The sequence below is a fragment of the Hippopotamus amphibius genome, chromosome 11 (assembly GCF_030028045.1).
Source record: "Hippopotamus amphibius kiboko isolate mHipAmp2 chromosome 11, mHipAmp2.hap2, whole genome shotgun sequence".
Classification (NCBI taxonomy): Eukaryota; Metazoa; Chordata; class Mammalia; order Artiodactyla; family Hippopotamidae; genus Hippopotamus; species Hippopotamus amphibius.
The window spans coordinates 39,438,549-39,466,276 of record NC_080196.1 but is presented as its reverse complement, the minus strand read 5'-3'; the positions used below and the strand labels follow the sequence as shown (position 1 = coordinate 39,466,276).

The 27,728-nt window shown below is 51.2% G+C and overlaps 2 protein-coding genes across 5 annotated transcripts in view; one reads left to right on the top strand and one right to left on the bottom strand.

Moving 5' to 3' along the window:
- The window catches only part of CMTR1 (cap methyltransferase 1), a 55,218-nt gene extending 48,286 nt beyond the window's left edge, over positions 1 to 6,932 (top strand). For 2 of the 3 annotated variants that reach the window (XM_057698906.1, XM_057698905.1), the window contains exons 19-24: positions 629 to 720; positions 1,571 to 1,639; positions 3,025 to 3,072; positions 3,983 to 4,095; positions 4,735 to 4,843; positions 5,524 to 6,932. In XM_057698906.1, coding sequence (XP_057554889.1) covers positions 629 to 720; positions 1,571 to 1,639; positions 3,025 to 3,072; positions 3,983 to 4,095; positions 4,735 to 4,843; positions 5,524 to 5,656 — 564 coding nt within the window. In that variant the 3' untranslated portion in view covers positions 5,657 to 6,932. Of the gene's footprint in view, positions 1 to 628; positions 721 to 1,570; positions 1,640 to 3,024; positions 3,073 to 3,982; positions 4,096 to 4,734; positions 4,844 to 5,523 lie in introns of those variants that run through there. The other variant, XR_009047977.1, reaches the window with a different exon arrangement.
- A 24-nt stretch (positions 6,933 to 6,956) lies between these two features.
- CCDC167 (coiled-coil domain containing 167) lies at positions 6,957 to 25,950 on the bottom strand. 2 transcript variants are annotated; one of them, XR_009047978.1, is made up of 5 exons: positions 25,891 to 25,946; positions 10,288 to 10,382; positions 10,035 to 10,087; positions 8,392 to 8,581; positions 6,957 to 7,043 (listed from the first exon to the last, which is right to left on the bottom strand). XR_009047978.1 is itself a non-coding variant. In XM_057698907.1 (4 exons), the coding sequence occupies exons 1-4, from the start codon at positions 25,930 to 25,932 to the stop codon at positions 8,478 to 8,480; spliced, it is 294 nt and encodes a 97-aa protein (XP_057554890.1). In that variant the 5' UTR covers positions 25,933 to 25,950; the 3' UTR covers positions 8,238 to 8,477. The 2 variants fall into 2 exon arrangements, 1 of the variants encoding a protein (XP_057554890.1); XM_057698907.1 differs by lacking the exon at positions 6,957 to 7,043 and having other exon boundaries at positions 8,238 to 8,581; positions 25,891 to 25,950.
- Positions 25,951 to 27,728: the final 1,778 nt, after the last annotated feature.

Sequence of the window (27,728 nt, the reverse complement as noted above, 5' to 3'; positions counted from 1 at the left end):
CCTGGCCCTTCGCCCCCACAACCCCCTGAGTTAACTGGGTTACATCTCATGTGGTACCTGACAGGGCCCAGGGCCTGGTGAAGACTCTGTAATTATTCCTCCTCCTCGAATAGTTGCTCTAAGCCACGGTATATTTGGGTAGGAAGAACTACAGTCTCTTTATGTGTAGGAAATCTTGATCATGTCTCTGTAGCAAAGGCCCTGGTGAACCTGCTGCATATTTTTTAGCTGCTGACTGTTACTGACCAAGGATCCCTTGGGAAAGAAGCAACTTATTATCTCCCATGAGCTTTGGGTATTACAGCCATACAGATAACTTTCAGAACAGTCAGTGGGAACATTTAGCCAGAGTGGGAAGCCAGGTCCTGCTGGAACACCATGGCGGCAGCCTCACTGGGTTTGAGATTCAAGGGGGCTCATCACCCAGCACCTCAGGTCCCTGTCTGCTCAGAAGCATGGGCCAGTCTGGTGCTGAGAGTCAACTGGGAGGGAGGCGAGAGAAATATCCTGTGTCTGGAGCCCTTCCCTTTCCCTGGGTGTGGGTAGAAAGGAGGCCAGCATGCCACAGTGGGCAGAGGGGGCCACAGGCCACTGCCTGGCAGGGTGGGCAGTGTACTTGTCCTTTTAGGGGAAGGCCCAGCGGAAGATCAGTGCGATCCACATCCTCGATGTCCTCGTGCTGAATGGCAGTGACGTGCGGGAGCAGCACTTTAACCAACGGTCTGACCTGGGCCCTGGGGGAGGGCGGGGTGGGTGGGCCAGGGCAGCTCTATGGAAGCAGCCTCTGTGCCTTGGCCCCTCACCCAGGCTTTCTCTGCTTAAGAACATCCTTAGAGTTTCCCTCTTTACCCACTAGCTGGTTCCCAGGGCAGGGTGAGAAATTGGTATTGGCACTTCTGTTTAGCAGGGCTTGGGCCTTGATTTCATAGACGCCAGCACATTCCATTTTGCGTCAGCTGTTCAGATCAGAGGTGATGTTTGTTTTAAGGGTGAGCGAGAGAGTGACCTTATGGGGAAGAGGGAGGGTCTTCTCTGAAGAATGTGTTCTGTGCTTGGTGCTTCCACTTAAGTCAGTTCATCTGGATCCTATAACTCCCACAGAGGTACTTTTGTTCGTGGATGGATGCCTAATCAGTTGTTTAAAAGGGGGTACAAAAAGAAGAGACGTCTTACACCGCCATGGTGCCAAAGTCACTCCTAAGTTGGTTCATCTGAGTAGCTGTACTGTGGTATCTGGTTTGGGGTGAAGGAGCAGACATATACAATAAAGATGATACTTGAGGTTCTGGTGGAGTGACCGAGCACAGCCGAAGTTACAACTCAGAAACCCAACCAAGATGTATTGAAATTAGAGGTCAGAATCCAGAGATGGGGAGAGGGCATGTATGAAGACATCAGCGGAGAAGGGCAAGGGTGGGCTTCCTGGGGGACATGAGTGCTGCCTCTTGGAGCAGTTTTGCTGCAGATTCAGGAGTGTACTCCCACTGGTGCCATGAAAATTCCCTGGGGGCGGGGGTGCTGGTAGAGGTACCAGTACTTGCCTCTGAGAGACTTTGTTTTTGGATTGTAGAATTCAGCTTGCTGAGAAATTTGTGAAAGCTGTTTCCAAGCCCAGTCGGCCTGACATGAATCCCATCAGGTGAGAGTATCACCTTTCCCCCCAGATCCTCCTTCCCCATTGCTTCTTTCTGGCCAGTGCCTGCCTCTTTGTCCTGTGAGGGGTGGGGGTACCCAGTACAGGAGACAAGGCCAGGCTGGCATTGGAGGTCAGACTGCCATTGATGAGTGATTTGCTTGGGGGTGCTGGTAGGTGACTCCTTTGCCCCAGAGTATCCCCCAAGTCCTGCCTGTCACAGTGGGCCAGTGTGCACAGGAGCGATGCCTCCTCAGGGTTAAGGGGTCCTCATCTAAGACGCCTGCTTCTGAGAGCACTAGCACACCTCGTGAGCCACACCTTCACGCTTGAGTATCATTAGCATGTCACTCCTGGCCTTTTCACTTGTTTCCGGTAAGGAAAGGGTGCTGAGGGGATGGGAATTTTTGAACATGAAAAAGAGAAGCGTGGTTTGAGGTAATGGCATCCTTCGTGTATGGAAGGAAGGCCATGGTTTGTTGCCATGTGAGGTAGTGTGAAAGTTCCAGGCCCTGAGGGAGAAGAGGAGGATGAGAACAGTCTCAGGGAGCAGACGGATGGAAAACAGAATTTTCCAGGCTGGGCTGAGGTTATTATCTTTGGGGCTTCATGTGACTAGAGACAGGCATCTATTTACACTTTTACCAAAATCATTTTCATTATTCTTTTTATACAGATTTACATAGAATTAAATCCAGTAGTGAGAATGCACTTTATAGAAGTCTTTTAAAAGTCTAAAAGTAATTTCTTCCTGCGCTTTAAAATGTCCCATCTGCCAGGTTCTGAGAAGCAGCTTCCAGGGGCCCTGCCTCTGTTGCTTGTGTTCTGGTTGCTTTGTCCCTGGGCACCTTACCCAGTAATGGTTCCAAAGGTGTGTTCAGGGGTTTCCAGAAGTGGAGGGCTGGGCATCAAACAGGAGCCCTGCATTCTGTTCGTCTCCTTACCCCTAATGGTAACAGGCCTGTTAGGACAATTTGGAAGTCATTCTGCTACAAGAAGGCCCAAAATCCATGTAGATAGAGCTGGGCAAGAGCCTGGCCCTTGGTGTTTTGGCCTCTAGTGATAGTGACTGTCACCTGGGGTGGGAATGCTGACAGGGACATCTTCATCTGCCAGACCTTCCTCTCTCTCCCGCCTGACTCCCTTAACCATAGCTGTACTCCCCAGTTGCCCTGGGGCAGGCTCCAGGGGGTGTTTGGCAGCTCTGAAACCTAGGGCTTGTCTGGGTAGGACAGCAGTGCCGGGCTGGGGGCCCTCATTCTTGGTGGGTTGGGTGGTGCAGGGCCTGACGCAGAAGGTGGGGACAGGCGCAGCCTCCTGCCTACTAGCTGCTGTCCAGACAAGTGTCCTCCCAGGAAGCCTATGTCACCTCTCTGTCTGTCCATCCACAGGGTGAAGGAGGTGTACAGGCTAGAGGAGATGGAGAAGATTTTTGTCAGGTGAGTGACTCAACCAGGGTAGCTCAGGATTTGAAGTTGGGGTGGGGGTGCAGCAGTGTCCAGGATTCGTTCTCTATTTTTCTGTGGCGATGGGTTGGGGGCGTGGTGGTGAGTTGCCCTGGTTGGCTGCCTCTACCCCCATCTCCTTTGCCTGCGTGGCTTCACAGCAGCCAAGGGCCCCCGGCTGAGAGCTGATTCAGCACCCTGTCAGGAGGGGAGCAGGGCGGGTGTGCGTCAGGCAGAAATACGTTAGGCAGAAATATGGGCTCGTTGATGCTGTAACAGTTAGGATTGTCCCTGCGAGGGGCAGAGCCGCAAGCTGCCTGAAACACTGTAAATCCTAGCTCCGGGTGCTGACAGAGAGATTGAGCCTGGAGGGGTAGCGGGGGCGTAACTGCTTCCTCGTATTCTTAGTGGTGTGCAGGGTGCTCAGATCTGTGGGTCTCATCCTGGGTGTGCCTCTGTGGCCACTGGAGCTGGGCTGGGTCTCAGTGCTCCTGAGTTAACTCTTTAGTGGCCACACGGATGCCATGGGTGATGAGCTGAAGGCCCAGTGGCACTCGTGGTCTCCGATCTTACCCTTACCAGCATCACCCTGACACCCTGCCAACAGCAGCAACGTAGCAGGGGTGTGTGTCAGCCCCCTGCCTCCATTGCTTAGTTGGGAGTTCAGAGCCTGAGTTCTGAACCCAGCACCGCACTCACTCCCACTTGCTGTGTGGCCAGGAGCAACTCAAGTCTGCCTCAGTTTCTCATGTCGAACTGAGATAAAGTACTGTAGTTGGCTGATTTTGACATTAACCAGAGACTAATGTTAGGGCTTTCTCTCTCTCTCTTTCTCTCTCTCTCTCTCTCACAAACACACACACACACACACTTCCTGTTTGCACACCTACTTGGGGAAACCAAGGTTGGAAATGAAGATCATCAAGGGCTCCAGTGGCACACCGAAGCTCAGCTACACAGGGCGGGACGACCGGCACTTTGTGCCCACTGGCCTCTACATCGTCAGGACAGTGAATGGTGGGTGATGAGCAACTGTTCCCTAAACCTCCCTCCACCCCCCACCCCCTGCAGCCAGGGAGACTGGCCCAGACCCTACCCGGACTGGAGCTGAGGGCTCCCTACTGAGGTGAGCAGAGCCAGGCTGGCATTTCTTTGAAGTGGATGTTGAGGGGGACTGTATTCCCTGAGCCTCTTCTGTTCTTTGGTGGGTCCTGGGGGTGGGGCTGGGACTGGAGAGTGGGGAGCCCAACTTGTATATGCACGCATGGTGTCCTCATGGCAGGAAAAGGGCCTTCCCAGTGGCCAGTAGCAGATCCAGAAAGTCAAGCTTGGCCATTTGTCTCCCCTGTAGAATCCTTTTCCTCAGTGCCTTCTGGCTAATAGACTCTCGCTCCCTCGGCCAGGGTCCCAGAGGTATTGCCCTGGGGGCAGGTTGGTGGGGCTGGGATGGGGTTGTTGAGAAGTCACTCTCTTATTTGTCTTCCTGGAGCCCCTTTGGGCTGGTGATGAAGGCTGTGTCCTCACAGGCTGTTCTCCACTGCTGTTTGGGGGAGAGGAGGATGGGAGTGGAGGAAGGCATGCCCTACGGTGGCCTGACCTATTCCCTGTGGGTATTTTGTGTCCTTCTTGGGCTTCTTCCCCCTTTCCTCCTGTCAGAGCCCTGGACTATGGGATTCAGCAAAAGCTTCAAGAGGAAGTTCTTCTACAACAAGAAAACCAAGAACTCTACCTTTGACCTCCCTGCAGATGCCATTGCTCCATTTCAGTAAGTAGCCCTCTTCCAGGCCTGCCCCCTCAGCAGCCCCAGATACTCCTGCCAGGATGCCAGCCCGACCTCTTGGGGCACACCCAGGTCCTGAGACCCACTGCTGCCCATGCAGGGGCTTCCCTTGAGGGTGTGGCTGGGACTGGGTGGGCAGTGAGCTCGGTGAGAGGAGAGTGATGCCAGGATCGGCTGTGACGGTTGGGGTCCTGGGTGTGAGGAGCCTGACCCTGGCCTGGGAGTGGAAATGTGCTGAGAACCACACCTTTGCCCTCGGACCCAGTGTCCGTTTGCCAGATTGTTAGTCATAGGTTTCGACAGCAGCTAGTAGCCTTAATGTGCCTGTAATTAGCCACTGACGCTAGTGTGTCATCACACTAATACTGTTCTATTAGAGCAGCAGAGACAGATGAACCAGGAATATCAGTAATTACAGGATCCAGTAGGATGAAATTAGCAGCAGCAGAAGCTGTGTGTTGGGAAAAGCTGCTCTGGAAGGCAGGGAGGAGTGGGGCCTATTAGGTACATTTGGCAGCTAGAGGGAAGACCCTCAACTGGAGTCACTGATAACCCCCCCCCCCCTTTTAAGAATACCGTCCCCTAAGTCCTGGCTGCCAGGGTGGGTGGTGATCTCTCGATCCTGCTCCACATGGGTGCAGCCCTCTGACCTTTCTCCTCCCCAGCATCTGCTACTACGGCCGGCTCTTCTGGGAGTGGGGGGATGGCATCCGTGTGCATGACTCCCAGAAGCCCCAGGACCCAGACAAGCTGTCCAAGGAGGACGTCCTCTCCTTCATCCAGACGCACAGCGCCTGAGGACCTAGGGATGCCCACCCCTGCCGAGTGCCCTGTTGTTCCCTGAGCCTGGCCAAGAGGGTGGTGGCCTCCTCTCCAGCTCCTCTGAAGAGCTCTGTTGGGGTCTTCAGAGGACACATGTTCCTTCTGAGACACTTTCTGGACTTCCCTCCCCAGAGACCTGCTGGGGAACTGTCTTCCCTGTCAGGACTCAGCCTGAAGGATGCAGCTCCTACAGCAGGTTTGAGGTCCGGGCCCAGGACACATGGGGCCAGTGGAGGACGTGTCAGAGGTCAGCAGGGCTTTAGCTCTGCCGTTCTCTCCTGTATCCTGTAGACTCACTTTTCTGAGTTCCGCGCACTGCCCCGAGGGTGGCCATGCCCCTGCTGTGCCCAGTTTTTTATTGGGCCAACCCTGAAAGGGAGGAGGCCCACTGTTGTGAGCTGGCCAGGAGCAGCTGCTGTATAAATCAAGGTTTTGTTTCTTTGAACTTGCTCTGTTTTGATGCCATGTTGGAGAAGATTTTCTTGTCTCCTCCCCTTACCCTGTCCTGGTCTTCCTGGGAGTTCTTCGCAGCCCAAACCTCTGACCGTCCCGCAGGCCGGGAAGGGAGGCATGTGGACCCCACATCTCTTGACACCACATCAGGATGCTGGCAGCATTGTCTGATGGTGGGTCTGACTGCTTCCTGGGGTTGTAGAGCCTTCCTGGGCCCCACCCCTTTTGATCCAAACCTTGGGCAGCTCTGGAAGGGGAGGAAGCAGCCTTGAAGACCTGCCATTTTCTGTGCACCAACAGTTGTGGCCCTGCTGTAACAGAGGGCCCTCCAGGGTTGGGTTGTACCCAGTCCTCTGGCAATCATGGCATCTGTTTGCCCCAGCCACCTTGCCACCCTCCCCCCTCGTTTGTTTTCCCCAACAGGAGGCACAGTTGCTTTTGTTTGTCCTTTTGTGGTCACTCCATTTCCTCTATCTTGGCGGGCTGAGGGGGAAGCTGGGCAGTAGCTTTGGGTGGGGGAGGGAACCTGTGGTTGTTTTTAATGGGAAATACCTCTCAGAGATGCTCACACGGGCTCCCTAGGGCCCCATCCCAGTGCTAGACCGGTTTCCATGGAGATAGAGGGCACTGAGGCTCCCCATGAGGTTGGAATTGACTCCACCTCAGGGGTCTCCAGCCAGCATCCAGCCCCTCCCCCCAGGCTGTCAGCAGCACCGCTGAGATGCTGTATTTCCACCCAATTCTGGGTATCAGTGTGTCTTGCAGAATCTTGGATCATTAAAGACAAACATATTTTTAATGTTTGTGTGGCTCTGTGCTGGGGCTGCTGCTGTTTGTCCTCAGTGCTTTGTGGTCTGGGACTCGCTTGGATGAAACAGCTTGGGCTGGAGGTGAAGAGGAGGAAGCTCTACTGAAAGAGGGGAGAAAAGAGGGTTTGTTTAGTCAGAGCCTTGTCCGAGCTCAGGGCTCCCAGGGCTGCTGCTTGCTGCCAAAGAGGGGCCCAAGGAAGAGTCAGAAAATTGTGCGGCTCCTGTTAGAAGCAGGGATTGGAGAATGAATGAACCTACAGCCCAGCAGGGCAGGAAGGCTCCTCCCTTACATAAATCACAGCTCACTCCGTGTGGCACTGTGACAATCCAGGATCAGTCTGTGTGACTAAAATAACAGAGGCGTCAGACCAATTAGTGCCACTAGACATGGGGGAGAGAGGGAGGGAGAGATGGCTTCGCTGCCCCTGCCAGCCTCCCCTCCGTCCTGCGTCTGCACTGGAGGCCGTGCGAGTGCTGATGGCGCCTCTCCCCCTCTGCTCTAGGCTGGCGTTTCTCCACCAGTCCCATCACCGGTGCAGGTGCTCCCGTAGAGCCTGCTGCCTACACATTGCTTGGCTCCTTCACCTGGGCCCCTAGGTTCCTTCCTTGATGTTTCACAGCCTTAGCTCCCAGGGCAACGCCTCTCCTTGCTTTTACTAACTTAACTGGTGTGATCTCGGCTCCCAAGCCCCTTCATCCTTTTGGTTGCCCTACTCCAGCCTCCCACTCCCAGCCCTCGTGGCCCCTGTGCTGGAAGTAGAGGGCTGTGCTCAGGGGTGGGGAGGGGGGGGGCGGTCCTGTGTTTGCCCCTTGTGCAAACCCTGCCTGATTTACTGGCCACTCACTGGAAGTCTGTGTGGTCATTACCATGGCTCTGGCTGCCCCCTGCCTGTGCCACGCCTCATCAGACCTGTTGCCTCTTGAAGATGGATTAACTCTGCACTCCCACGGGACCACCACACACACGCCACCTTAACTCCCCAAGTCACCCTTTGCTGCATAGGCTGCGTTTTTTCTGCCATAATCACAGGCAGTGGCACCGACTGGAGGGCAAGACAGTGTTTGGTGGGGGGCGGTGCACAGGTGGGGCAGGGTCTGCCTCGTGGCCCCGGCAGTGCCCAGGTCCTTGAGATGGCTCCCACCACGGCTCTGCCTTAGGAGGTACTTTGTTATTGCCTTACTCCCCACCTAAGCTGGGGGCTTACCTTCACAGCCCCTCGCCTCCCTTGAATCCTGAATGCTATCCCACTGCCCCCAGCTGCCTTCAGATCATGTTTACTCAGCACACAGGAGCAGCCAGGGTGATCTTTATTGCCTTTCCCTTAGGCTACGCCAGCACAAAGTCCTTCTGGAGACTCAAGCCCCACAGTAGGAATGGGAGACAAGAGGGGCTGGGCCAACAGGAAGCCCTGCTCAGATGTCTGGGTCAAGGAGAAATGGCCCTTGCACCTTGGTCCTCTTGAGGCTTGAAGGGCCTGTTTGGCCAGGACCACGGAGCTGAGGGGAAGCCTGCATCGACTGGAGAAATCTCAGGCTCACAGAGTCCAGTAGGCGTAGATGAGGGCCAGGAGGAGGAAGATGGCCACAGACAGCAGCATGTTCTTCCGGTTCTCCTGCCGAAGTAACTTCAGCTCCTTCTCTGGGAGGAAAAAGGGTGGTGGACGGGTGGTTTGGGCCCATCTGCGACTCTCACCTGCCTCTGCCTACCTCACCAATGGGTACACACTGCTGAGCGCAGAGGTGTTCCCTCCCAGCCGCTTCCTTATCCATAAAAATGACTGTCCTCCTCCATCTGCCCAGATGCTCACAACCTTTTGGCTATAGATGCCGGCCCCCAAAAGCCCCAACCCCCAATGCTGCTCAACCATCTCTCTCAAAATGCAGTCGAAGATGGAACGTGTGAGGGGGTCACAAAAAGGCCACATCTGAAAGCCAAGCTAGGTGGTGGCGCGGCCTCACCAGGTGAGTCCTCTGGCCTGTCACTGGGTGGCCCCATGTGCTCCTCCTTCCAGGGTGTCTCATCTGGTCAACTAGAGACTCAGGGCAGCCGGGACCTCCTTGGGCCTGACAGTGGGGTAGGTACAGCGTGGGGCCACACCACCAGTGCCTCCGTCCTGCCCGCCGCTGGATGCCCAGCTAAGCAGCAACTAGGGAGGCTAAGAAGAGGCAGTGTGTGCCTCCAGAGGAAGCCAGCCCTGCTCTTCCACAGCCACGCTGTATCCACTCACATGACACACAGGTGGTTGGTATTCTGTGAAGGCGAAAGTGGGGGGTAAATGCTACAGTTCTGTGTGAAAATTGCTAGGTTTGAGGGGGCACTGATGTCCCATCCCTCCCTGTGTGAGGGAGCAGGGAGATACCTACAAACCAGGTCTCATCAGGCCGGACGGGACCCGGGTAGGGGTATGTGACACGCACTGTGCTCACAGTGTTGATTCAAACGGGTTCCTCCAGGAGGAGGTTCCCTGCCATATGGACTCTTTAAGGGCTGATTCTTGGCCAGGTCTGGCTCCTCGGGGTGAGTAGAACAGACAAGCCTGAGGAGCCTCGGCAGACCCTGTCCCTCCCAGGCTGTGGGGGCGAGGGTGGGGGAGCCCCCGGCTCCGAGCCCTGTCTGGGCTCTACCTGGCTCTGCGCCCAGCACCCAGAAGGTGGCAGCATTGCTTCACCCACAGCACCCAAGTGGGCGGTTCATCCTCCACCCTGGACCCCAAAGACCCTATTCCACCACTCCCATGGCAGGGTTTTCCTGGGAGGGAGGGGAAGTCTGGGAGGAGGAGGCAGGAAGGACAGATCTCCCAAGTCAGGGTGGATGTGCGGATCTCTTCTCAACTTGGCTACAGCCATACCCCTTCATCCCACAGGGGGAGAACAGAAACACAGGCCTCTCCACCTCCCTTGGAACAAAGGAACAAACTTGCTCTTCTTCCAGGCTGCTGGGCCTTCAGTGGGCTCCTGCAACCTCCTGGGGGCTGGTTCCCTCCCAAAGAACTCCCTTGACCCCCATTACTTTGTGGGCTCCCTGGGCTGTCTGCCCCATCCTGATCCTGGGACTGCAGGGTGGGACTGATAATGGGAGGGAGCTTTCTTACCATAGTTGGAGGCTTTGTTCATCAGGCTGCTTTTCTCCTTCTCCAGAGACCTCCTGTGCAGGGGGAAGGGGTCAAAATGGCTCAAGCCCTTTTTCCCACCTAAAGGCCAGCTGGCACACCAGGGCAAGGTGGACAAGAGGAACAAGGGCCCAGGTCTCTGGTGGGGGGGAGGGGGGGAGGGGAGGGATGGAAGTTGAGGGCTGGGCCCCTGGGACAGATATGATGGGCTGGGGGAGGTGGGGAGGAGCATTACCTGGCCTCTGAGCTCAGCTCTGCCCCATAGAGCCTGGAGTTCACAGCCTCCAGGTCTCTCTGACATTGTGACAGCTTCTTCTCCAGCCCATCAATCTGCAAGACACAGCACACCCAGCAGGTAGAGATGGGTGGCAGAGCCTTTCAATTTTCAAGACAGCTGGGGTACTGGGGTAGGGAGGAGGAAGCCTCTAGGAGTCTTTGGACAGCATCCCCGCCCCAGCATCTAAGTTTGGTGTCCTCTACCTCCACGTGCTGCAGCCTGAGCCCAGCTGGAAACAGCTGTGAGTGCTGCTCAGGGTCTCTGGGCTGCCCTGACCCACTGAGCCAAGCATGGGTTGGGGGCAGACAGGAGCAGCCCCTCAGTCAGCTGTCTCCCCAGCACAGGCCCCAGTTCGGCCCCACAGCAGGAGCAAGCAAAATCCTGAATGTGGCAGCCATCTGCCACACAGATGGATCCTACAATGAAACGAGATGATGCTCTTGCTTTTCCAAAGCACTCCACGTGTGATTAGACATCTAGGGGTCAAAAAGCAGAGGCATTTTTTCACATTGGTATACTTCATCTTAAAGTAACCTAGGACTTCCCTGGCGGCGCAGTGGTTAAGAATCTGCCTGCCAATGCAGGGGACATGGTTTCAATCCCTGGTCCGGGAAGATCCCACATGCTGTGGAGCGACTAAGCCCGTGCACCACAACTGATGAGCCCATGTGCCACAGCAAGAGAAGCCACCATGCTGCAATGAAGAGTAGCCTCTGCTCGCCACAACTAGAGATAGCCCACGCACAGCAATGAAGACCCAACATAGCAAAAAAAGTAACTTAAGTTATAATATACGTTTTTCCATGAGATTAAATAAAAATTAATGAAAGTGCAGGTCAAAAACACTTGTTTCTTTCTGACTTGATTCTTGTGCAAAAGCATTGACCATCATCAAGTTAGCTACAACTTGTGGGGCAGAATAGCTAAGCTCCTGAAAGGCTGCATGCCAAAGGTACCAGTTTTCCCATTTGTTTGGATTATAGTTTCAGAGATGTGTTCTTGGGGAAATAATTTGAGTTATGGGGAAATGTTTTATGAAATACTGGACTGGATCATCCAAGGTCCTGGTATCACACATTTGGCTTTGAAAGTTCGTCTGTGTCCATCTGTCTCCAGGTGCCTGTCTAATTGGCCACCTCTCTGGGCCCAGGCCTGTTCTTCTTACACCTCTGCCCTGCTGGTGGGAGCCTAGGTTTTCAGTGGGTGAGAGTTTGAAGGGCCCTGCATCCCTCACAGCAGCTGACTGAATGGTGCCTTGAGTCCAGCTAATGCCTGATTTTCTGTATGACTTCACTCATTCTCACCACATCCCTGGGGGGGATAGCAAATATTATACAGCCTCTATTTCACAAATGGGCGAATGGGTCCCCCAAATGGAATGACTTTTCTGAGAAGTCAGAGTAGCACACCCCTCTCATTATTGGTCTCAGCCAGAGTTCTCTGCTCCAATCCTTTCTGGAGTGGCCCTTGTACAGACAGTAATCAATGACTGCAAGTACGAATCCCAGCATCCCTGGCAGGTGGTCTAGGGCCAGTGTCAGAGTTGCACTTGAAGACTCTGGGCCCTCTGCCCCTCCCCCTGGCCAGTACACATCCCGGCCCTTCTGGGTCAGCCGCTTTCCCTTGTCGCAACGCCCAGCCCAAATGACACACCATCTACCCCCTTCCCTGCAGCCCCAACCTGCTGCCAACTTCAGCTCTGGAAGCAGGGCCCTGTGGGAGGGAGCAACTGCAGAGCCTTGAGTTAACTGCTTGGTTAATTGTGTCATTTCTGTGCTAATGGGTACCAAAGGGAGAGCTGTCCTGGGAAACAGCCCCAGCCAGGAGATGGGGCCTATGCCTGGGGAGGCCAAAGGCCGTCCTGGAACCTGCGCTGTAGGGAAATGAGCACTGGGGAGCCAGGCTCAGGGAACAGTAACAGCCTGATATGAAGGTCAGTGGAGATGGAGCCAAGAAGAGCAGGTGCTTCAGGCTGCCATGAGGCCCACCCTTCACAGCAGCACCAACACACACAGCCAGTCCCTCAGGACCTTAAGACTTGCGGTTTCCATTTTCTGGTGTAGAAACCACAATCAGGGAACCAAATTCCATGCGGGGTCCCAGACAAAGCTCGATTCTTGATGCTCTATCTCCTCCACAAGGCCTTCTCTATGGCCCTTGGGTAGAGAGGTACTGCCTCCTTCCCCTGGCAGATTAACCAAGCCTTCTCTCATGAAGATGAGCACATACTATGTCATCCAGCTACGTGTCCAAACCTCATCTTGCCAAACTCTGGGAGCCCCTAGGGCAGATGATGTAAACCTGCAGTCCAGGGGTCAAGTCTAGCCCAGTTTGGCCCATGCCACTTGTATATGTGACTGCCTGGCCTCTAAGGATGCCTGACTTTGTAGCTCCTGTCCTAGAAGGCCTGGTGGCCATCTGTCTCCTCTTTGTGGCTACCACAAGGCCTGGCCTGCTGCAATCCTTGTGCTTGTAGCCATGGAGGAATGAGTAGGGCTGGGCGTGGGTGGGGCCAAGGGACTGGGCCTCATGCAGCACAGGGAGTCTGAAACCCTCCCCGCATGCCCACAGAAGCTGGAAGAAGCTAGAAGCAGTTGTACATGCACGTAAATTATGTACTTTGTGGACTACCCACTGAAACTATTAGTCCTAGGTTAGATTTCTCCCTGCCACTCCTTCGGCCAGGCCCTGGTTTGCATGTCATTCTGGGGAGGAAGTTCAGGGATTTGCATTTCTAAACACCTCCACAAGGCTACCAGGGGGCCAAACAAGGGATAATTGGCCCAGAGCAAGGCCAGGAACTGATGCTAAGTAAAATCTTTAAACTGACGTTGGCAAACCACAAATGGCCAAGCCAGTCTGCTGTCATACTCTGGGCAGGGCCTGTGGAGCTGGCAGCTGGAGGCCTTTATCTGAACGAGCCCAATTTATCTTCAGTTCCATGAATACCCCACTTTCACTTACCACTTTTTAATGAGCTTAAACAGACTAACACAAATCAAGGTTTTAGGGACTCACGTTCTAACCTCCCTCTATGAATATTTATGTCCTGCTGCAGCTCTCTCTGATTCCCTTCTAAATATCAAGTTTTCCTTCTCTATAACCCAGCTGCTTGATGTGGGCTGACAGAGGGGAGTCTGGGACTGTCAGGAGGCTCTTCAGTAGGCCACAGACCCATCCTCAGAAGGGGACCCCACTGGCAGTCAAACACCCTGCAGCATTTGCTGAAGCAGAAGCTGGTTCTCAAGCAGCTATAATAAAGGGTGCAAACATTCTAGTGACCTACTGGCCGCAGATAAGGCGGGGAGGGAGGGAGGGTCAGGATGCATCTTTTAGTTGTGACTGGGGTCGGGAGTGATGGCTACAGAGCAGAGCTAGCCCAGCAAGATGGACCCAGAAATAGGGGAGAGGACCTAGGAAGTGGGCCTTAAAAGAAGCCCCTAGTTGGCTTTTCAGTCAACTCTCAATGACATGCACACTTTGCAGATTCCCTAAAACAAATCTATAGTCCTTGATTAGCTTCTTCCCTGCCACCAGGCTGAAGGCAACAGAGGACAAGAGCACCAGGACCAGGAGAGAAAACAAGGGGTTAGGGCTGGAATAGGAGACAAATGTCAAGAAGATTCTGGAAGCATAAGGGCCAGAACTGGGCTAGCAGTTGGGAGCCCAAGTGCCCAGAAGCCTGACATTGCGGGTTCCTGAAAAGTGTGGTAATAAGGAGTGTGCGCTGTAATCAGGTGCCTCAGCTCGCCGTTCACTTGCCATGCGTCTAGGCGACTTCCTTCATTTGGTGCCTCAGTTTACTCATCTATAAAACATAATAATGTTTCCTATTTCGAAGAGCTGTTGTGAGGACGATATGAGGCAATACGTGTCAGGTGCTTAGAACAGTGGCCGACACACACAGTGAGAGTTCAACAAGTGCCTGCTATCATTATCATCAGAGAATGGCGTTCACTAGATCTTTAGGGAATAAAAAGAAAATTGAGTTAATCTGTGGCAAGAGTAAGAGGCGATACAAGCGAGGGTGCACAACGGAGACAACTCTCCATGGGTCACTGGCTGGCGACAGCGGGGAGGGGAGCCCCTCTGGCTCAGGTCTGGCCATCCTGAGTCTAGGGAGGGGTTCAGCAGGGGTGGGGCCTGCAGGGTAGATCAACAATGCCTCTGCAGGCCAGCCTCTCCAGCTGGCTCAGGACATGGCATGCTGGAACCCTGTGGATCCTGCCCCGGGCTGAAGCTGGGGTGGGGACTGGAGCTAGTGCAAAGCTGTAGAGGCTGGACCTGGTGGAAGCCAAGGATGAGAGGCCTACAGCAGCGTCTAAGGGCAGCACAGACTCAGGGGTGGTCTGGGCCCCACTGGGCAACTGAGGAGACATGGAATAGCAGGTGGAGCCTGGCAGCTGGGGCCCAAGTTCACTGATGCCGTGGCTCTACGATGCCCGGCTAAGCTGGGAGTAGGAATGCAAAGCCCCAGCACTAAGGCAGAAAGAGGCCCCATCAAAGAGATTTGACCGACTCTAATGGGAAGAGAAGGTTACACTCTGGAGAACAGGGAGGCTCCCAGGACCCCTGCCCAACAGGCTGGATAGTAGGTCAACTGGCAGGAAGGGCATGGCTGGCCCAACTATTTCAGTCCTGGGACTTCCCTGGAGCTGTAGGGGGCAGCACTGCTTGCTGTGACTGTCACAGATAAAGTGATAGCCAAGGTGGGGACTGAGACAGGCACTCATTCAGGCACAGTGTGGGGGCAGAGAGTGGATGCCCCTGACGTACAATAACACGGACACAGAAGTGTCCATGCATTACGTTTATACTCAGAAGACCAAGCATCTGTTTTTATACAGGGAAAAAGAACAGTGTGTCTGAGTCACTGAGATGGCAGTCAGTAGGTGAAACACGGCTGCAAAGGGACCCAGGGAATGGGTAAGGCAGTGGTGTGAGCTCCATACCTGTTAGCCAACTGTGCCTTCCGGCACATCACACAGAGCTGAGGACCTGGTAGGCATTGCGTAAACCCATGTGCAAGCAGTTCAGGGGACCAGGAAGTAGGTGGTGAATGTGCAGGGTGTCCTGGTGGGAAAGTCTGCTCTTGACCCCAAGACCAGAAGTGCCTAAAACCTGCCCATGGAGACTTGCTGGTCTGAGCCTCAGCAGGGAAGACTGGAAGAGAAGAAAGGGTGGGGGAAAGGTATATGGGGCAGGCAGTGGGAAGCAGCACCCCTCAAATAGGAGGGAGTTGAGGGCCCTAGGGGAGGCCCTGGAGACAGGATCCAGGAAGTTTGTACTTTAACAGGAAAGGCCCATGAGGGAGTCCTCCAGTCAGGATGGGAACCGCTACCTTTCTGGTCCAAGCATGGACTGGGGGATTGAAGGCTAGTGGGTGGCTTCAAGAGTGGACAGAGGAGCCAGTCAGTGAGGAGAAGTACAAGACCAAGGATGCTCCACAGAGGTGGGGGTGTTTCCTGCAGAAGCACTCAAAGTTCTGACGTCAGACTGACAGTAAGCTCAGCAGAGGCCCCTCCCCCAGCCAAGCGGGCGGCTGCTCCTGCTGGCAGTCCTCAGCGCCAGGGTCTCTCCCGCGGCCTTCCTCCAGGGCCCCGTCCTCAGAAGCAGCTCTGAGTGCTCTGCTGGTGCCAGCTAAGCAAAACTGCCTCTGCCACCTGACTTGGGGAATAACACCCTATTCTCTGAGCCTTAGGGAAGTCTCCCTGGGGTCCTATATGCCGTAAAACCACTGTGTTAAGAGAAACTGTAAAAGTCTCCTGGAATTCCCTGGAGGCGTCTCTTCAGGAATGTGGAGGCTCCTGGTACCGAAGCCGGAATGAGGCCTCTTTGGGGGCAGGGAAGGTGAGCACTAGCTCATACTAAGTGCCCAGCTCCCAGGTCAGGTCAGGCCAGGCCCGCGGGGCCCAGCTCCAGGTCTGGCTGCTGCCGAGGCCTCACTAGCAGCTTTTATTCTGCCACCAAGCGCCAGCCACAGGCTGTTGCTCTCCTACTCGAGTCTCCTGCTGCAGGTGGCTGAATGGTGCTCCCACGAGCATCCTGACAGCCTGGGAGGTGGCTCCCTGCCCACTCCCTGAGGAGCCACTGTCTAAAGCCAGACTTTCTTCCGGGAAAGGGCAGAGGCACCCTTGGGGCTTGGCACCGCCAGGCAAGCCGCTGTGCTCTCTGGTTTAGGAAGGCATTTCGTCTTGCTGGCCTTGCTCTAGGGAGCTTCTGGGCCGTGAGTGACAAGAAGTGGCTGGGAATGAGTTAACCTCAGAAGTCAAGCAGTGGTCAAGGGGCACATCCTGCACTGCCTGGCCGGGTCATTGCTGGGCACTGAGACCTAATAAAGAGCACGGTGTCGAGGTACCTGAGCCCAACTCAAATCACAGACTTTCATGTGTCTGGATGGCACGTACAAATCAGAGCAGCCTCTGGAAGCCCGAAGTCCATAATCATACCAAGTAGCAGCCAGCACTCCAGTAGCGGACATATGTGCCAGGCACTGCTCTAAGCACCTCACACGACGCCCTCATAGGATGCTCACAATAACCCTGGGGGGTGAGGAGTAGCATCCGTACCCACATCCTGCGGATGAGGAAACTCGGCCATGGGAATGAAGTAACTTGTCCAGGGCCACACAGCCAGTAGCCCGGGGAGCGAGTGGTGGGAGTCTGTGCTGTGAGCTCCCAGCCCATACGGGGAAAGTGCAGAGCCACCAGCCCAGAGCCACTCTTAGCTCCTGGGCATAACTTCGGCTCCGTACCCCCTGGGCCGCGCAGTTTGGGGGCAGCTTCCCGTACGCTCCCCAATGTCTGCATCAACTCTGTAAGGAAGGGACTGCCCCCGTTTTGCAGAAGAGCAAACTCCCACAGGGACAATTTAAGCAACCTGCCCTAGGTCGTGTTGCTGGGAAGTGGCAGAATTGGGGTCTGAATCTGGGTTTTTCTGCTTCAGAGCTTATGCTCTTTCCACATCTTCAAGCTCCTTCTCCAAAATCCCTCATGAAAACAATCATGAGAAAGAAGGGTTCAGTGGAACAAAATCATTCCAGCTCCCAGTCGAAGCCCATCTAAGCTTGCTGATCTGGCTTTAACAGATTCTCTACTCTAAATAATCTTGTTCAAGGGCTTTGCTTGGTTTCCGTCCACATGACAGATACTCGCTGTGAGGGGAAAACCTGACTGGACTCTGTTCGCTTGGAGACAGTGAGATGAGAGTCCCGCGTCTGTCCTCACGTTGAAGGCAATTACCCTCTAACTCCGGGCTTCACACACATCCCAGGCACCCGCCCTCACACCGCCTACACTGCAAAAGCACCCTCCAAAGCACACATGGTCTGAGAAGGAAAAAGGTGGGCTAGTTGGGCCTGATAAACCCTTCTTTCCCCAAAGTCTTTCTTCTCACTTGCTAACAACTCACAGCCCAGAGAGTGGTGTCAGCTGTTTCATCTCCAGCCCCAGCAGTCTGGGAACCGGATGTCTGGAAATCCACTCATTTTCACACGTCAGGGAAGCCCCAGGACGTTTATTACAATGGGCAGAGAAGCCAGACCGCCTGCCCAAATGGTCTCTGGCAAGAGTGCGGGGGCTTCCCATCTGGAGCCTTGAGGCCACACAGCCAAGTCACATGGGAGTCATGGGCCTTGATTTTCCAGGTAACTAGCCTCAAACCCCAAAGGACCAATTACCCTGATACCTCTGAAGGGATGTTTTTCTGTAAAGGATGCTCTATGATAGGGGGCAGAAAACAGAAACCTCCACCATGGCTCCCGAATCATCAGAAGTTTCTCTCCCAGGCTGGGCAGATGAAGACAGTAAACCTTTCCAGTTTTTAATCAATGAACAATTTTCAGGACAAGCAGAGAGCCAAGGAGCTTGTCATTTCTTTGGAGAGTCACTCCCCGCCCCAGGTCAGGAATGTGGGGGTCCTGCTGAAGCCTGTGCAAGCTCTGAGGCTTTCGGAGACCTTCTGGCCTCTGAGCAGCTCTGCAAGCAGAGCCACGTCAGTCCTTGCCTGAAGCCTTCAGCTGTCCCTGGGCCAGAACGTTGTCTGGGTTTGTTTTCTCTTCTTTCCCCAATATATATTTTTTGATAAATTAGCAAAAGCTTCTTCATTGCTGAAAGGCTCAAAGCACTTTTCAAGAATTGGCATCCACCCTGCGCCTTATGAATTCATTAATTAAGATGCTGGCAAACAGCCACCTCACACATGCTGACATCCAACCACGTTAGGTAATGAGGTTTTAGTCTCCTGACCCCCATCAAGTGGAGTGGAGCCAGACACAGGCTGCCGAGAGAAATCACCTGCCCAATGGCGACCTGTCACTTATGCCTGGCAGCAGGTGAGGCTCATTTAATGGTCAGCCACCCTTGAACGGTGTCTGCAGGCCTTTCTCCCAGCCCCTGGCTGGGCGGCCACCAGCAAGACAGTGTCTGGCCGCCTGCTCCACTGCGGCCTCCTGATCTCTCACCAACAAACCACTCAACGGGGCCCAGAAGTCAGGGACGAAGCTTCAAGTGCCTCCTCTAGCCTCCCAAAACCAATTCAGTAAATATTTATTGATAGTCCACTAGATTGCTTCAATCCTTTGCCTCAGAAAATTGGTAGGTTCCTGTCAGCCTTGTACACAGCCTGTTCCAGAACGGAGACTGTCTTTACCCACACTTAACGCTGCTGTCCCTCCCTGCCCTCAAGGAGCTCACCGCAGTGGCCGACACTGCACAGTCACAAGTGCCCAGGCTCCTCTCCTCCTGGTGCTTATCCTGCCTTGGCCATTCTTTCCTCTCAGCCTACCACCTCCTCTCCTTCATCGTCACTCATCCTGGACTCTTTTTCTGATAAGAATTCCAGTGAGAAGAGAGGAATCAGATGGCGGAGTAGGAGGACACGCGCTCACTCCCTCTTGCAAGGGCACCGGAATTACAACTAACTGCTGAACAATCATTGACAGAAAGACACTGGAACTCAGCAAAAAAGACACCCCACATCCAGAGACAAAGGAGAAGCCGCAATGAGACGGTAGGAGGGGCGCAATTGCGTTAAAACCAAATCCCATAAATGCTGGGTGGGTGACTCACAAACTGGAGAACAGTTATACTGCGGAAGTTCACCCACTAAAGGGAGGGTGCTGAGCCCCATGTCAGGCTTCCCAACCTGGGAGTCCAGCAACGGGAGAAATCCCCAGAGAATCAGACTCTGAAAGCCAGTGGGATTTGATTGCAGGACCTCCACAGGACTGGGGGAAACAGAGACTCCACTCTTCGAGGGCACACAAAAAAATGTGCTCACCAGGACCCAGGGGGAAGGAGCAGTGATCCCACAGGAGACTGAACCAGACCTACCTGCTGGTGTTGGGGGGTTGCCTGCAGAGGTGGGGGGTGGCTGTGGCTCACGGAGGAGACAGGGGCACTGGCAGCAGGGGTTCTGGGAAGTGCTCATTGGTGTGAGCCCTCCCAGAGTCTGCCATTAGCCCCACCAAAGAGCCTGTAAGCTCCAGTGCTGGGTAGCCTCAGGCCAGACAACCAACAAGGTGTGAACACAGCCCCACCCATTAGCAGACAAACAGATTAAAGTTTTACTGAGCTCCACCCACCAAACTGGATTAAAGTCTTACTGAGCTGGGCCCACCCAGCCCTACCCACCATCAGTAGATAGCTTCCTCCACAAGAGGGCAGACAGCAGTAAAAAGCAGTATCAGCAGTATTTTGTCTTGTGGAAGTGAAAACCACAGCCACAGAAAGACAGAGAAAATGAAAAAGCAGAGGACTTTGTACCAGATGAAGGGACAGGATAAACCCCCAGAAAAACAACTAAATGAAGAGGAGAGAGGCACCCTGCCAGAAAAAGAATTCAGAATAATGATAGTGAAGATGATTCAGGACTTTGAAAAAAGACTGGATGCAAAGATCGAAAAGTTTACCAAAGACCTAGAAGAATTAAAGAACAAACAAACAGAAATATGCAACACAATAACTGAAATGAAAAGTACACTAAAAAAAAAAAGTACGGACTTCCTAGGTGGCGCAGTGGTAAAGAATCCGCCTGCCAATGCAGGGGACACAGGTTCGAGCCCTGCCCTGGGAAGATTCCACATGCCACAGAGCAACTAAGCCCGTGCACCACAAAAAAAAAAAAAAAAAAAGTACACTAGAAGGAACCAATAGCACATTAACTGAGGCAGAAGGACGAATAAGTGACCTGGAAGACAGAATGGTGATAATCACTGATGCAGAAAAGAATAAAGAAAAAACAATGAAAAGAACTGAAGACAGCCCTTATAAGAGACCTCTGGGACAATGTTAAATGCACCAACATTCACATTATAGGTGTCCCAGAAGGAGAAGAGAGAGAGAAAGGACCTGAGAAAATACTGGAAGGGATTATAGTTGAAAACTTCCCTAATATGGGAAAGGAAATAGCTACCCAAGTCCAGGAAGCACAGAGTCCCAGGCAGGATAAACCCAAGGAGAAACATGCCAAGACATATAGTAGTCAAACTGACAAAAATTAAAGACAGAGAAATGTTATTAAAAGCAACAAGGGAAAAACGACAAATAACATACAAGGGAACTCCCATAAGGGTAACAGCTGATTTCTCAGCAGAAATGCTGCAAGCCAGAAGGCAGTGGCACGATATATGGAAAGTGATGAAAGGGAAGAACCTACAACCAAGAATACTCTACCCAGCAAGGATCTCACTCAGATTTGATGGAGAAATCAAAAGCTTTACAGACAAGCAACAGCTAAGAGAATTCAGCACCACCAAACCAGCTCTACAACAAATGCTAAAGGAACTTCTCTAAGCAGGAAACAGAAGAGAAGGACCTACAGAAACAACAACAAAACAATTAAGAAAATGGTAATAGGAACATACATATCAATAATTACCTTGAATGTAAATGGGTTAAATGCACCAACCAAAAGACACAGACTGGCTGAATGGATACAAAACCAAGACCCATATATATGCTGTCTCCAAGAGACCCACTTCAGACCTAGGCACACATACAGACTGAAAGTGAGGGGATGGAAAAAGATATTCCATGCAAATGGAAATCAAAAGAAAGCTGGAGTAGCAATACTCATATCAGATAAAATAGACTTTAAAATAAAAAATGTTATAAGAGACAAGAAAGGACCTTACATAAAGATCAAGGGATCCATCCAAGAAGCGGAGATAACAATTATAAATATATATGCACCCAATATAGGAACACTTCAATACATAAGGCAAATGCTAACAACTATGAAAGAGGAAATGCAAGGCAGAAATAGAGACAGGTGTAGAGAACAAACACATGGACACTAAGTGGGGAAAGCGGGGAGGGTTGGGGGGCAATGAATTGGGAGATTGGGATACCAAATTGTACACTCTAAACATATGCTGTTTATTGTCTGTTAACTGTATCTCAATAAAAGTTCTAAAAAAAAAAAAGAAAAAAAAATTCCAGTGAATTTTAAATGACTCCCATTAACTTTTATCCCCTCTAGCAGATACTATTAGGTGGCCAACACAACATTGATTCCCAACCCCCCCTCCTTTGCTTGCCTCCACCACAGAGGTTAGAAAAGCTCAACAGATGCTTTCCCAGCCTCATTGCAGCTAGAGGTGGTCATGACCCATTTCTGGCCAGTGAGATGTTCCAGAAGTCATCTGGGAGACTCCTGAGAGAGTGTATGCTTTGCTGATAAAAGGGACAGAGTATTATAGTTCCTTTTCCTTTTTTTCCTGACTTAAAGTTGAATATGATGACTGGAGCTGTGGCAGCTATCTTGTGGCTAAGAGAATGCAGAAACACCAGCCCTGACATAGCTGAGCTTTTGAACCAATGCCAATAACCACCTCCCTCCAAATTTCTTGTGATGGGAAAAAAAGTGTATTCTTGTTTGTTTAGGTCACTGAGGTCAGTTTTCTATAACCTATAGCTAAAAGTTTTCCAAATTGATAGATTTTTGTACTAGGGACCAGATCCAACCAAGGTATCCCCTTTAAGATGTCAGCTAAGACACTGTACATCAGTTAACTTAAAACCAACTGGCTGTTGAAACATTTAAAGACACCAAATTGAAAGGTCCAGGTGTATGGTTGGGGTGGGGGGGCGTACAGTGACCAAAAAACAGCTCATTACTAACAGAAATTAAAAAACAGGTTTTACATCAGCCAAAATCCTAAAAGTTTAGACTGAAATACAACCTTTCCTTCCTCCCACACAACTTGAAAATCAGTACCAAAGCCGGTGATTTCTCATCTGAATTATAATTCTCTCTTGTTATTCAGAATAAAACTCATAGCCAGTTTTTCCCAAATCTGAGATCTCACAAGGTGGCAAATGAGTTGGATAAAAAAGACCTTGAAAGGAGCCACAAGTTGGCGAGGCTGGGAGGTGCCTTGGTATCGTGGGAGGTAACTGCCCAGTACAGCTGGCCCAAGCCAACCCTCAGGGGGAGTGCTGCCTGCTCAGTAATTGCTTTATTACAAGTGGAGACTGTTTGCAGGTTCTGAGATGACTCACTTGTGGGGGTTTTATTGCACTAGTCAGATTAACAAACATTTTTGATTAAATCACCACTTCGTTGGCTCTGAGCACACGACTTTTAATAACAGGGCAATATCTACTGCTACAGAGCACCAGCACACATTCAATACTCAGATCCGCAGGGCACAAAGGAGGAACAAAGTGAGCAGACGGACAGATGCCAAGTTTTTTCTTAGGTGCACAGTGGCAGAGCTCAAATCTCACAATATCCAAGCAAAAGCCAATATAAATATCTACAGTGGTATTGATAGGTTAAGAAAAAAATGGGTGAAAGCGACTGGTATAGGCACTAGGAGAGCATGTGCCCCACCAAATTCAAAACGCTTTTAAAACCCGTGTCAGCCAAACAAAAGCCATCTATGATGTTCTATGATCCATATGTGGACCACAGTCAGTGAGTCTGTAACCCCTGGTGAAGTTCAAATCCTTCATGTTACAGATGAGGAAACTAAAGTCCAAACAAGGGGGCTGACTTAGCCACCTTGGAAGGATGCCAAAGAACTATGAAGGCTACTGATAAAACACCATTTGTTGATGATCTACCCTGCACCGCATGTGCTAGACACTTTATAAACATTGTCTCATTTAATCCTCAAAACGACACTGTGAGGTAAGATGCAGTCTGCTGAGGAGACTCAGGCTGTCCACTAAAATACACTCACCCTTTCTTCCACAGCAATGGAGCCGTAGTTGGGCACGTGGCCTCCTAGATGATGAATGCATTTCCCAGCCACCCCTTGCAGGCCTTGCATCTTAGCTGCATCTTTGCCAATGGAGAGTGGGCACTTTGGGCCCAGTATTCTTAAGACAGTGGGTGTGCTTCCTCTACTCTCTCTTTCCCGCCAGTGGATACCTCAATGGAGTGCAACTTGGTTTCATTAATGAGGTGACAACACGTCCTGGCCCCGGCAGAGCCACAAGATGGAAGGAATATGGCAGAAACAATACCTGTCCTTACTCTAGACCAGGGGTTGGCAAACAATGGTCCGTGGACCAAATACCATCCACAACTTGTTTTTGTAAATAAAGTTTTATTGGAACACTCATTAGTTTACATACTGCCTGTGGCTGCTTTTGTGCTAAGACAGCCTGAGTGTAGCTGTCTCATTATTTGTGGTAGTTATGTTCTATAAAGTTGCCAACAGTGAATTAGTAAATACTGAACCAGGTTAGGTTCTGGTGAGCCTCTGGTCACAACACTTTTATCAGCTGATCAATATAAAACTTGTTTTGTGTGCGTTTCTGTTTAAAGAGACTTTAATATATATTGTTGATTAATACTGAACTCACATCCAGCAGCACTATAACTCATGCCTGAGAAAGCTTATCTAACACATACATCTTCTCCGTAAGGCATGTCACAGCCTTCTTGCACTTTGGAAGACTAAACAGCACATCAACACTACACTTGAGAACCATTTTAAACAGCAAAATCACCAACAAAACAGCACAAAAATGCAAGAAACTTGGCACTAAGTAGACCAGAAAAAGGACACTTGTTTACAGCACACAGAAGAGCTGAAAAATAAGACACAGCATTGCCCTGTTTGACCTTAACTGGATGTGTGGGCCTCAGGTGAATCAAATCTCGACGCTTTGAGTCAGTCTGTTAATTACTGCAAAAGCCTGTTGAGTACTGATTTGGGAGTTACAAATACATTTTAGGAAGTAGGCAAATGCACAAATACGGAATCCGTGAACAACGAAGATCAACTGTAGCTGCAATAGAGATCATTTGGCCCAAAAGGCCTAAAATATTTATTTTCTGATCCTTTACAGACAACATCTGCTGATCCCTGCTCTAGCCTGTTAGAAAAAAGCAGACAAACAACTTTCTTGTTCCTGAAGCCACTGAATTTTGGTGTTTCTCTGTTACAGCAGCTTATCATGTCCTAATACAGGCTATACAGTCTAGGCTATTCCCATTTCAGAATGCCATCTCATTTTAGCATCTATAGTCTCTCTTACAAGGAGATTCACCTTTCCATCAATGTTTTTTCCCTACCAAGTAGGCCAATATTTCTCAAGGGGTGGTACTAAGACCTCCTGCATAAACATTGGTGTAGCTTGTTAAAAATATTTTTTGTTAAAAATACACACCCAAGTCCTACTGAATTCCTCAGGATGGGGGAGAATTCAACTCTCCATTTTTAACAAGACAGATGATTCTCAATGCATTCTTAAGATTGAGAACCACTGAACTGGTAGTAAGCTCAAGACAATTACCCAGTATATTTCTTGCAACCCCTGGGAGGGTGATCTAAGGGAACTATAACAGGAGAAACAAGATGCACCGAAAGGCAAATCACCTGTGCTTGATTCTCAGCACCTCAATCTCTTGTTTCAACCTGGGCTCTACTTGAGACCTCAGTTTCCCCATCTGTAAAAATCTCACAGGCTTATAGTGAGAATTAACTGGAAATGCAAATAAAGTAACGAATAGCAGTTGCTCAATATGCAATCAATTATTTGTAAGCTCTTTGAGAACATCAGCATTCCAAAATTCTCTACAAATTCCCACAGGTTCCCAAAGTAATTTTCAAGCCTCATGCTTTAGTACCCCAGAGGAAAAATTCCCTCTCGGGGGACAGTTAAGCCAGCAGTAATATATTAAACAGTATGGGGTCCCTCACCTATGCCCATAGATGAGGGCACCCCCAAAGTACAGGATCCCTTGGGGATTCCCCTCACCTCCTAGTACCCGCCCCTTTTACGTCCCATTCCCTTAAACGTCTCTCCTCAGGGCCTCCTGATTTCCGTGTCCCGCCCTCTTTGGGGCTCCCCTTACCAGCGTGTCTCTTCCCCTCTGGAGGTCCCCACGCCTTCTGTTCCAACCTCTCGTGGCCCCTCGGGTTCTCCAACCTTCGGTTCCCCCAGGGGGCCGTCTCAAGACCCTCGCGTCCCTCTCCCCAGCCCACGTCGCCCTCATTCCCTCCCTTCACTACCTCCTCCAACCTCAGCCGGGCCAACCCATTACCCGCCGCGGAGAGAAGGCAGTTCACGACGTGGCCCACCACCCATTTCTCCCCCTCACCTCTAGAGCGACGCCCAGATTCTCCCGCTTCTTTTTAGTCATGTTACTTGCCGGCTTCCCAGAGTCATTATTGGACGCGCCCACCCATGGAGCCACGCACGCGCAAAGCCTCGTGCTTCTCCCTCATTGGCCGCCGAGGTGGTGGGGGGTGGGACTACTGGCCGTCGCCATCTAATTGAGGGGCGTGGCCAGCTTGGCGCGGCCATGTTTATGAGGGGCAACGGGTCTTTGAGGCTGCAGCCTAGCGGGTGGTGAGAAGAGGATAACGAGATTGGCTCGGGAGGAACGGTGGCCCGCCCAGGGGTGGAGCTGCCCCTTTCCTTACTAATTCAAAGGCACTTTTACGGCACAGAGAGGCTATTGCTTAACTCTAGCGTCTTCTGTGCCCTTCTTCCTTTTAATGACCACCCTGCCCAGTTTGAGGCCAGCTCCCACCCTTCAGTTCTGTCAAGTTCTCGCCGACCTTCAAGGCCCATCCTGAAGCACTGCTCCTCCACGAAGCCCCATCTTGAGCCTCTTGGCTCGTTGAGAGCTGATCATGACCTTCTGTTGTTATTCCTTTTTGTCTTGTTCTTACTTATTTTTCCTGTTTTATTGTAACAGAAACAGCCTACGAACATTACAGAAAACTTTTAAGTGAAAAGCAGCATCCTTTATCCTATCATTCTTAATGCAGTTCCTATCTTGGTTTCTGTGTATTCTGGTCCAGCTTTGGTGTCAGACATCATGTTTTATACCGTTGTAATCCTACTGTAGACCCATGTCCTTTGAAACGGTTTGACTGTGGTTCAATGATAAAAAATACAATTTTGTATCATGACCCAGTTACCCATATAACTGAAACCAGAGTTTCATGATAAACACCTTTTCCACCTTTGATGCACTGAAGTATTTTCTAATCGTCTGTTTCATTTAAAAAAGTTGGTAGCGGGAGGCCTATTAAGTTTATTTCATGACTCACTAATGGATAGTGAACTGCAATTTGAAATAGATGTTTTCCCATGTTTTGAAATCATCATTTGCAAAGGCTGTATATGCCACCAAGTGAATACATCCCATTCTTGTATTGGACATTATTTTATCGGATGTTACCGCCAAATAATGCTAAAGCAAACATCTTTGTGTACATCGCTGTCCTTCTGAATTATTTCTTTAAGATAAATTCCCATAAGTGGAATTACTGGGTCAAAGAATATGAGACCAGAATCAAAGCCCCCATATTTTCTGAACAGTTATCTCTCTGTTGGAGTCTATGTTTCTGTGTGTGAATAATAACCCTGATGCAGTGTTTGGGGGAAAAAATGTTTTCAGATCTGTTTTCTCTTCTTGATAGAGTCATTGAATGATGGAGCTGGAGGGGACCTGAGATACCATCTTGCCTGGCCGCCTGACAGGCCCACAGAGGGGAAGCGTAGTAAATTCTGTCTGAACAGGGAACAGGCTGCTGAGCAGTTGTTTTGTGCAGTTCTTAGCTTAATACCCAGCCCAGGAAAAACTTACTCAAGAACATTGTCCGTCAACTGTCAATCAACAGCATTTATTGTCAGAATATTCTTCATAGCATTGGTTCTGATCCCAGAAAAACCAGACTCTGTACTTCCCAATTATCACAGGCACAGGCCTAGGGGAGGTGAGAAGAGGAGAGAAAACACTATGTTCTTTTAAAAGTGGTTCCTTCTGCATTTGTTTGGCACCAAGAAAAAGCCACAGAGATCTGGGTACGCTTCATGTCAGTCCCTTGTCTCTCTTCCCCATTCCCTGTGAAATGATGGGCGAGCTGTCATCCTTCTTCCCAAAGAGCCTTGGATTTTCCAAACCAAACCTTGTCCCATGGTTCT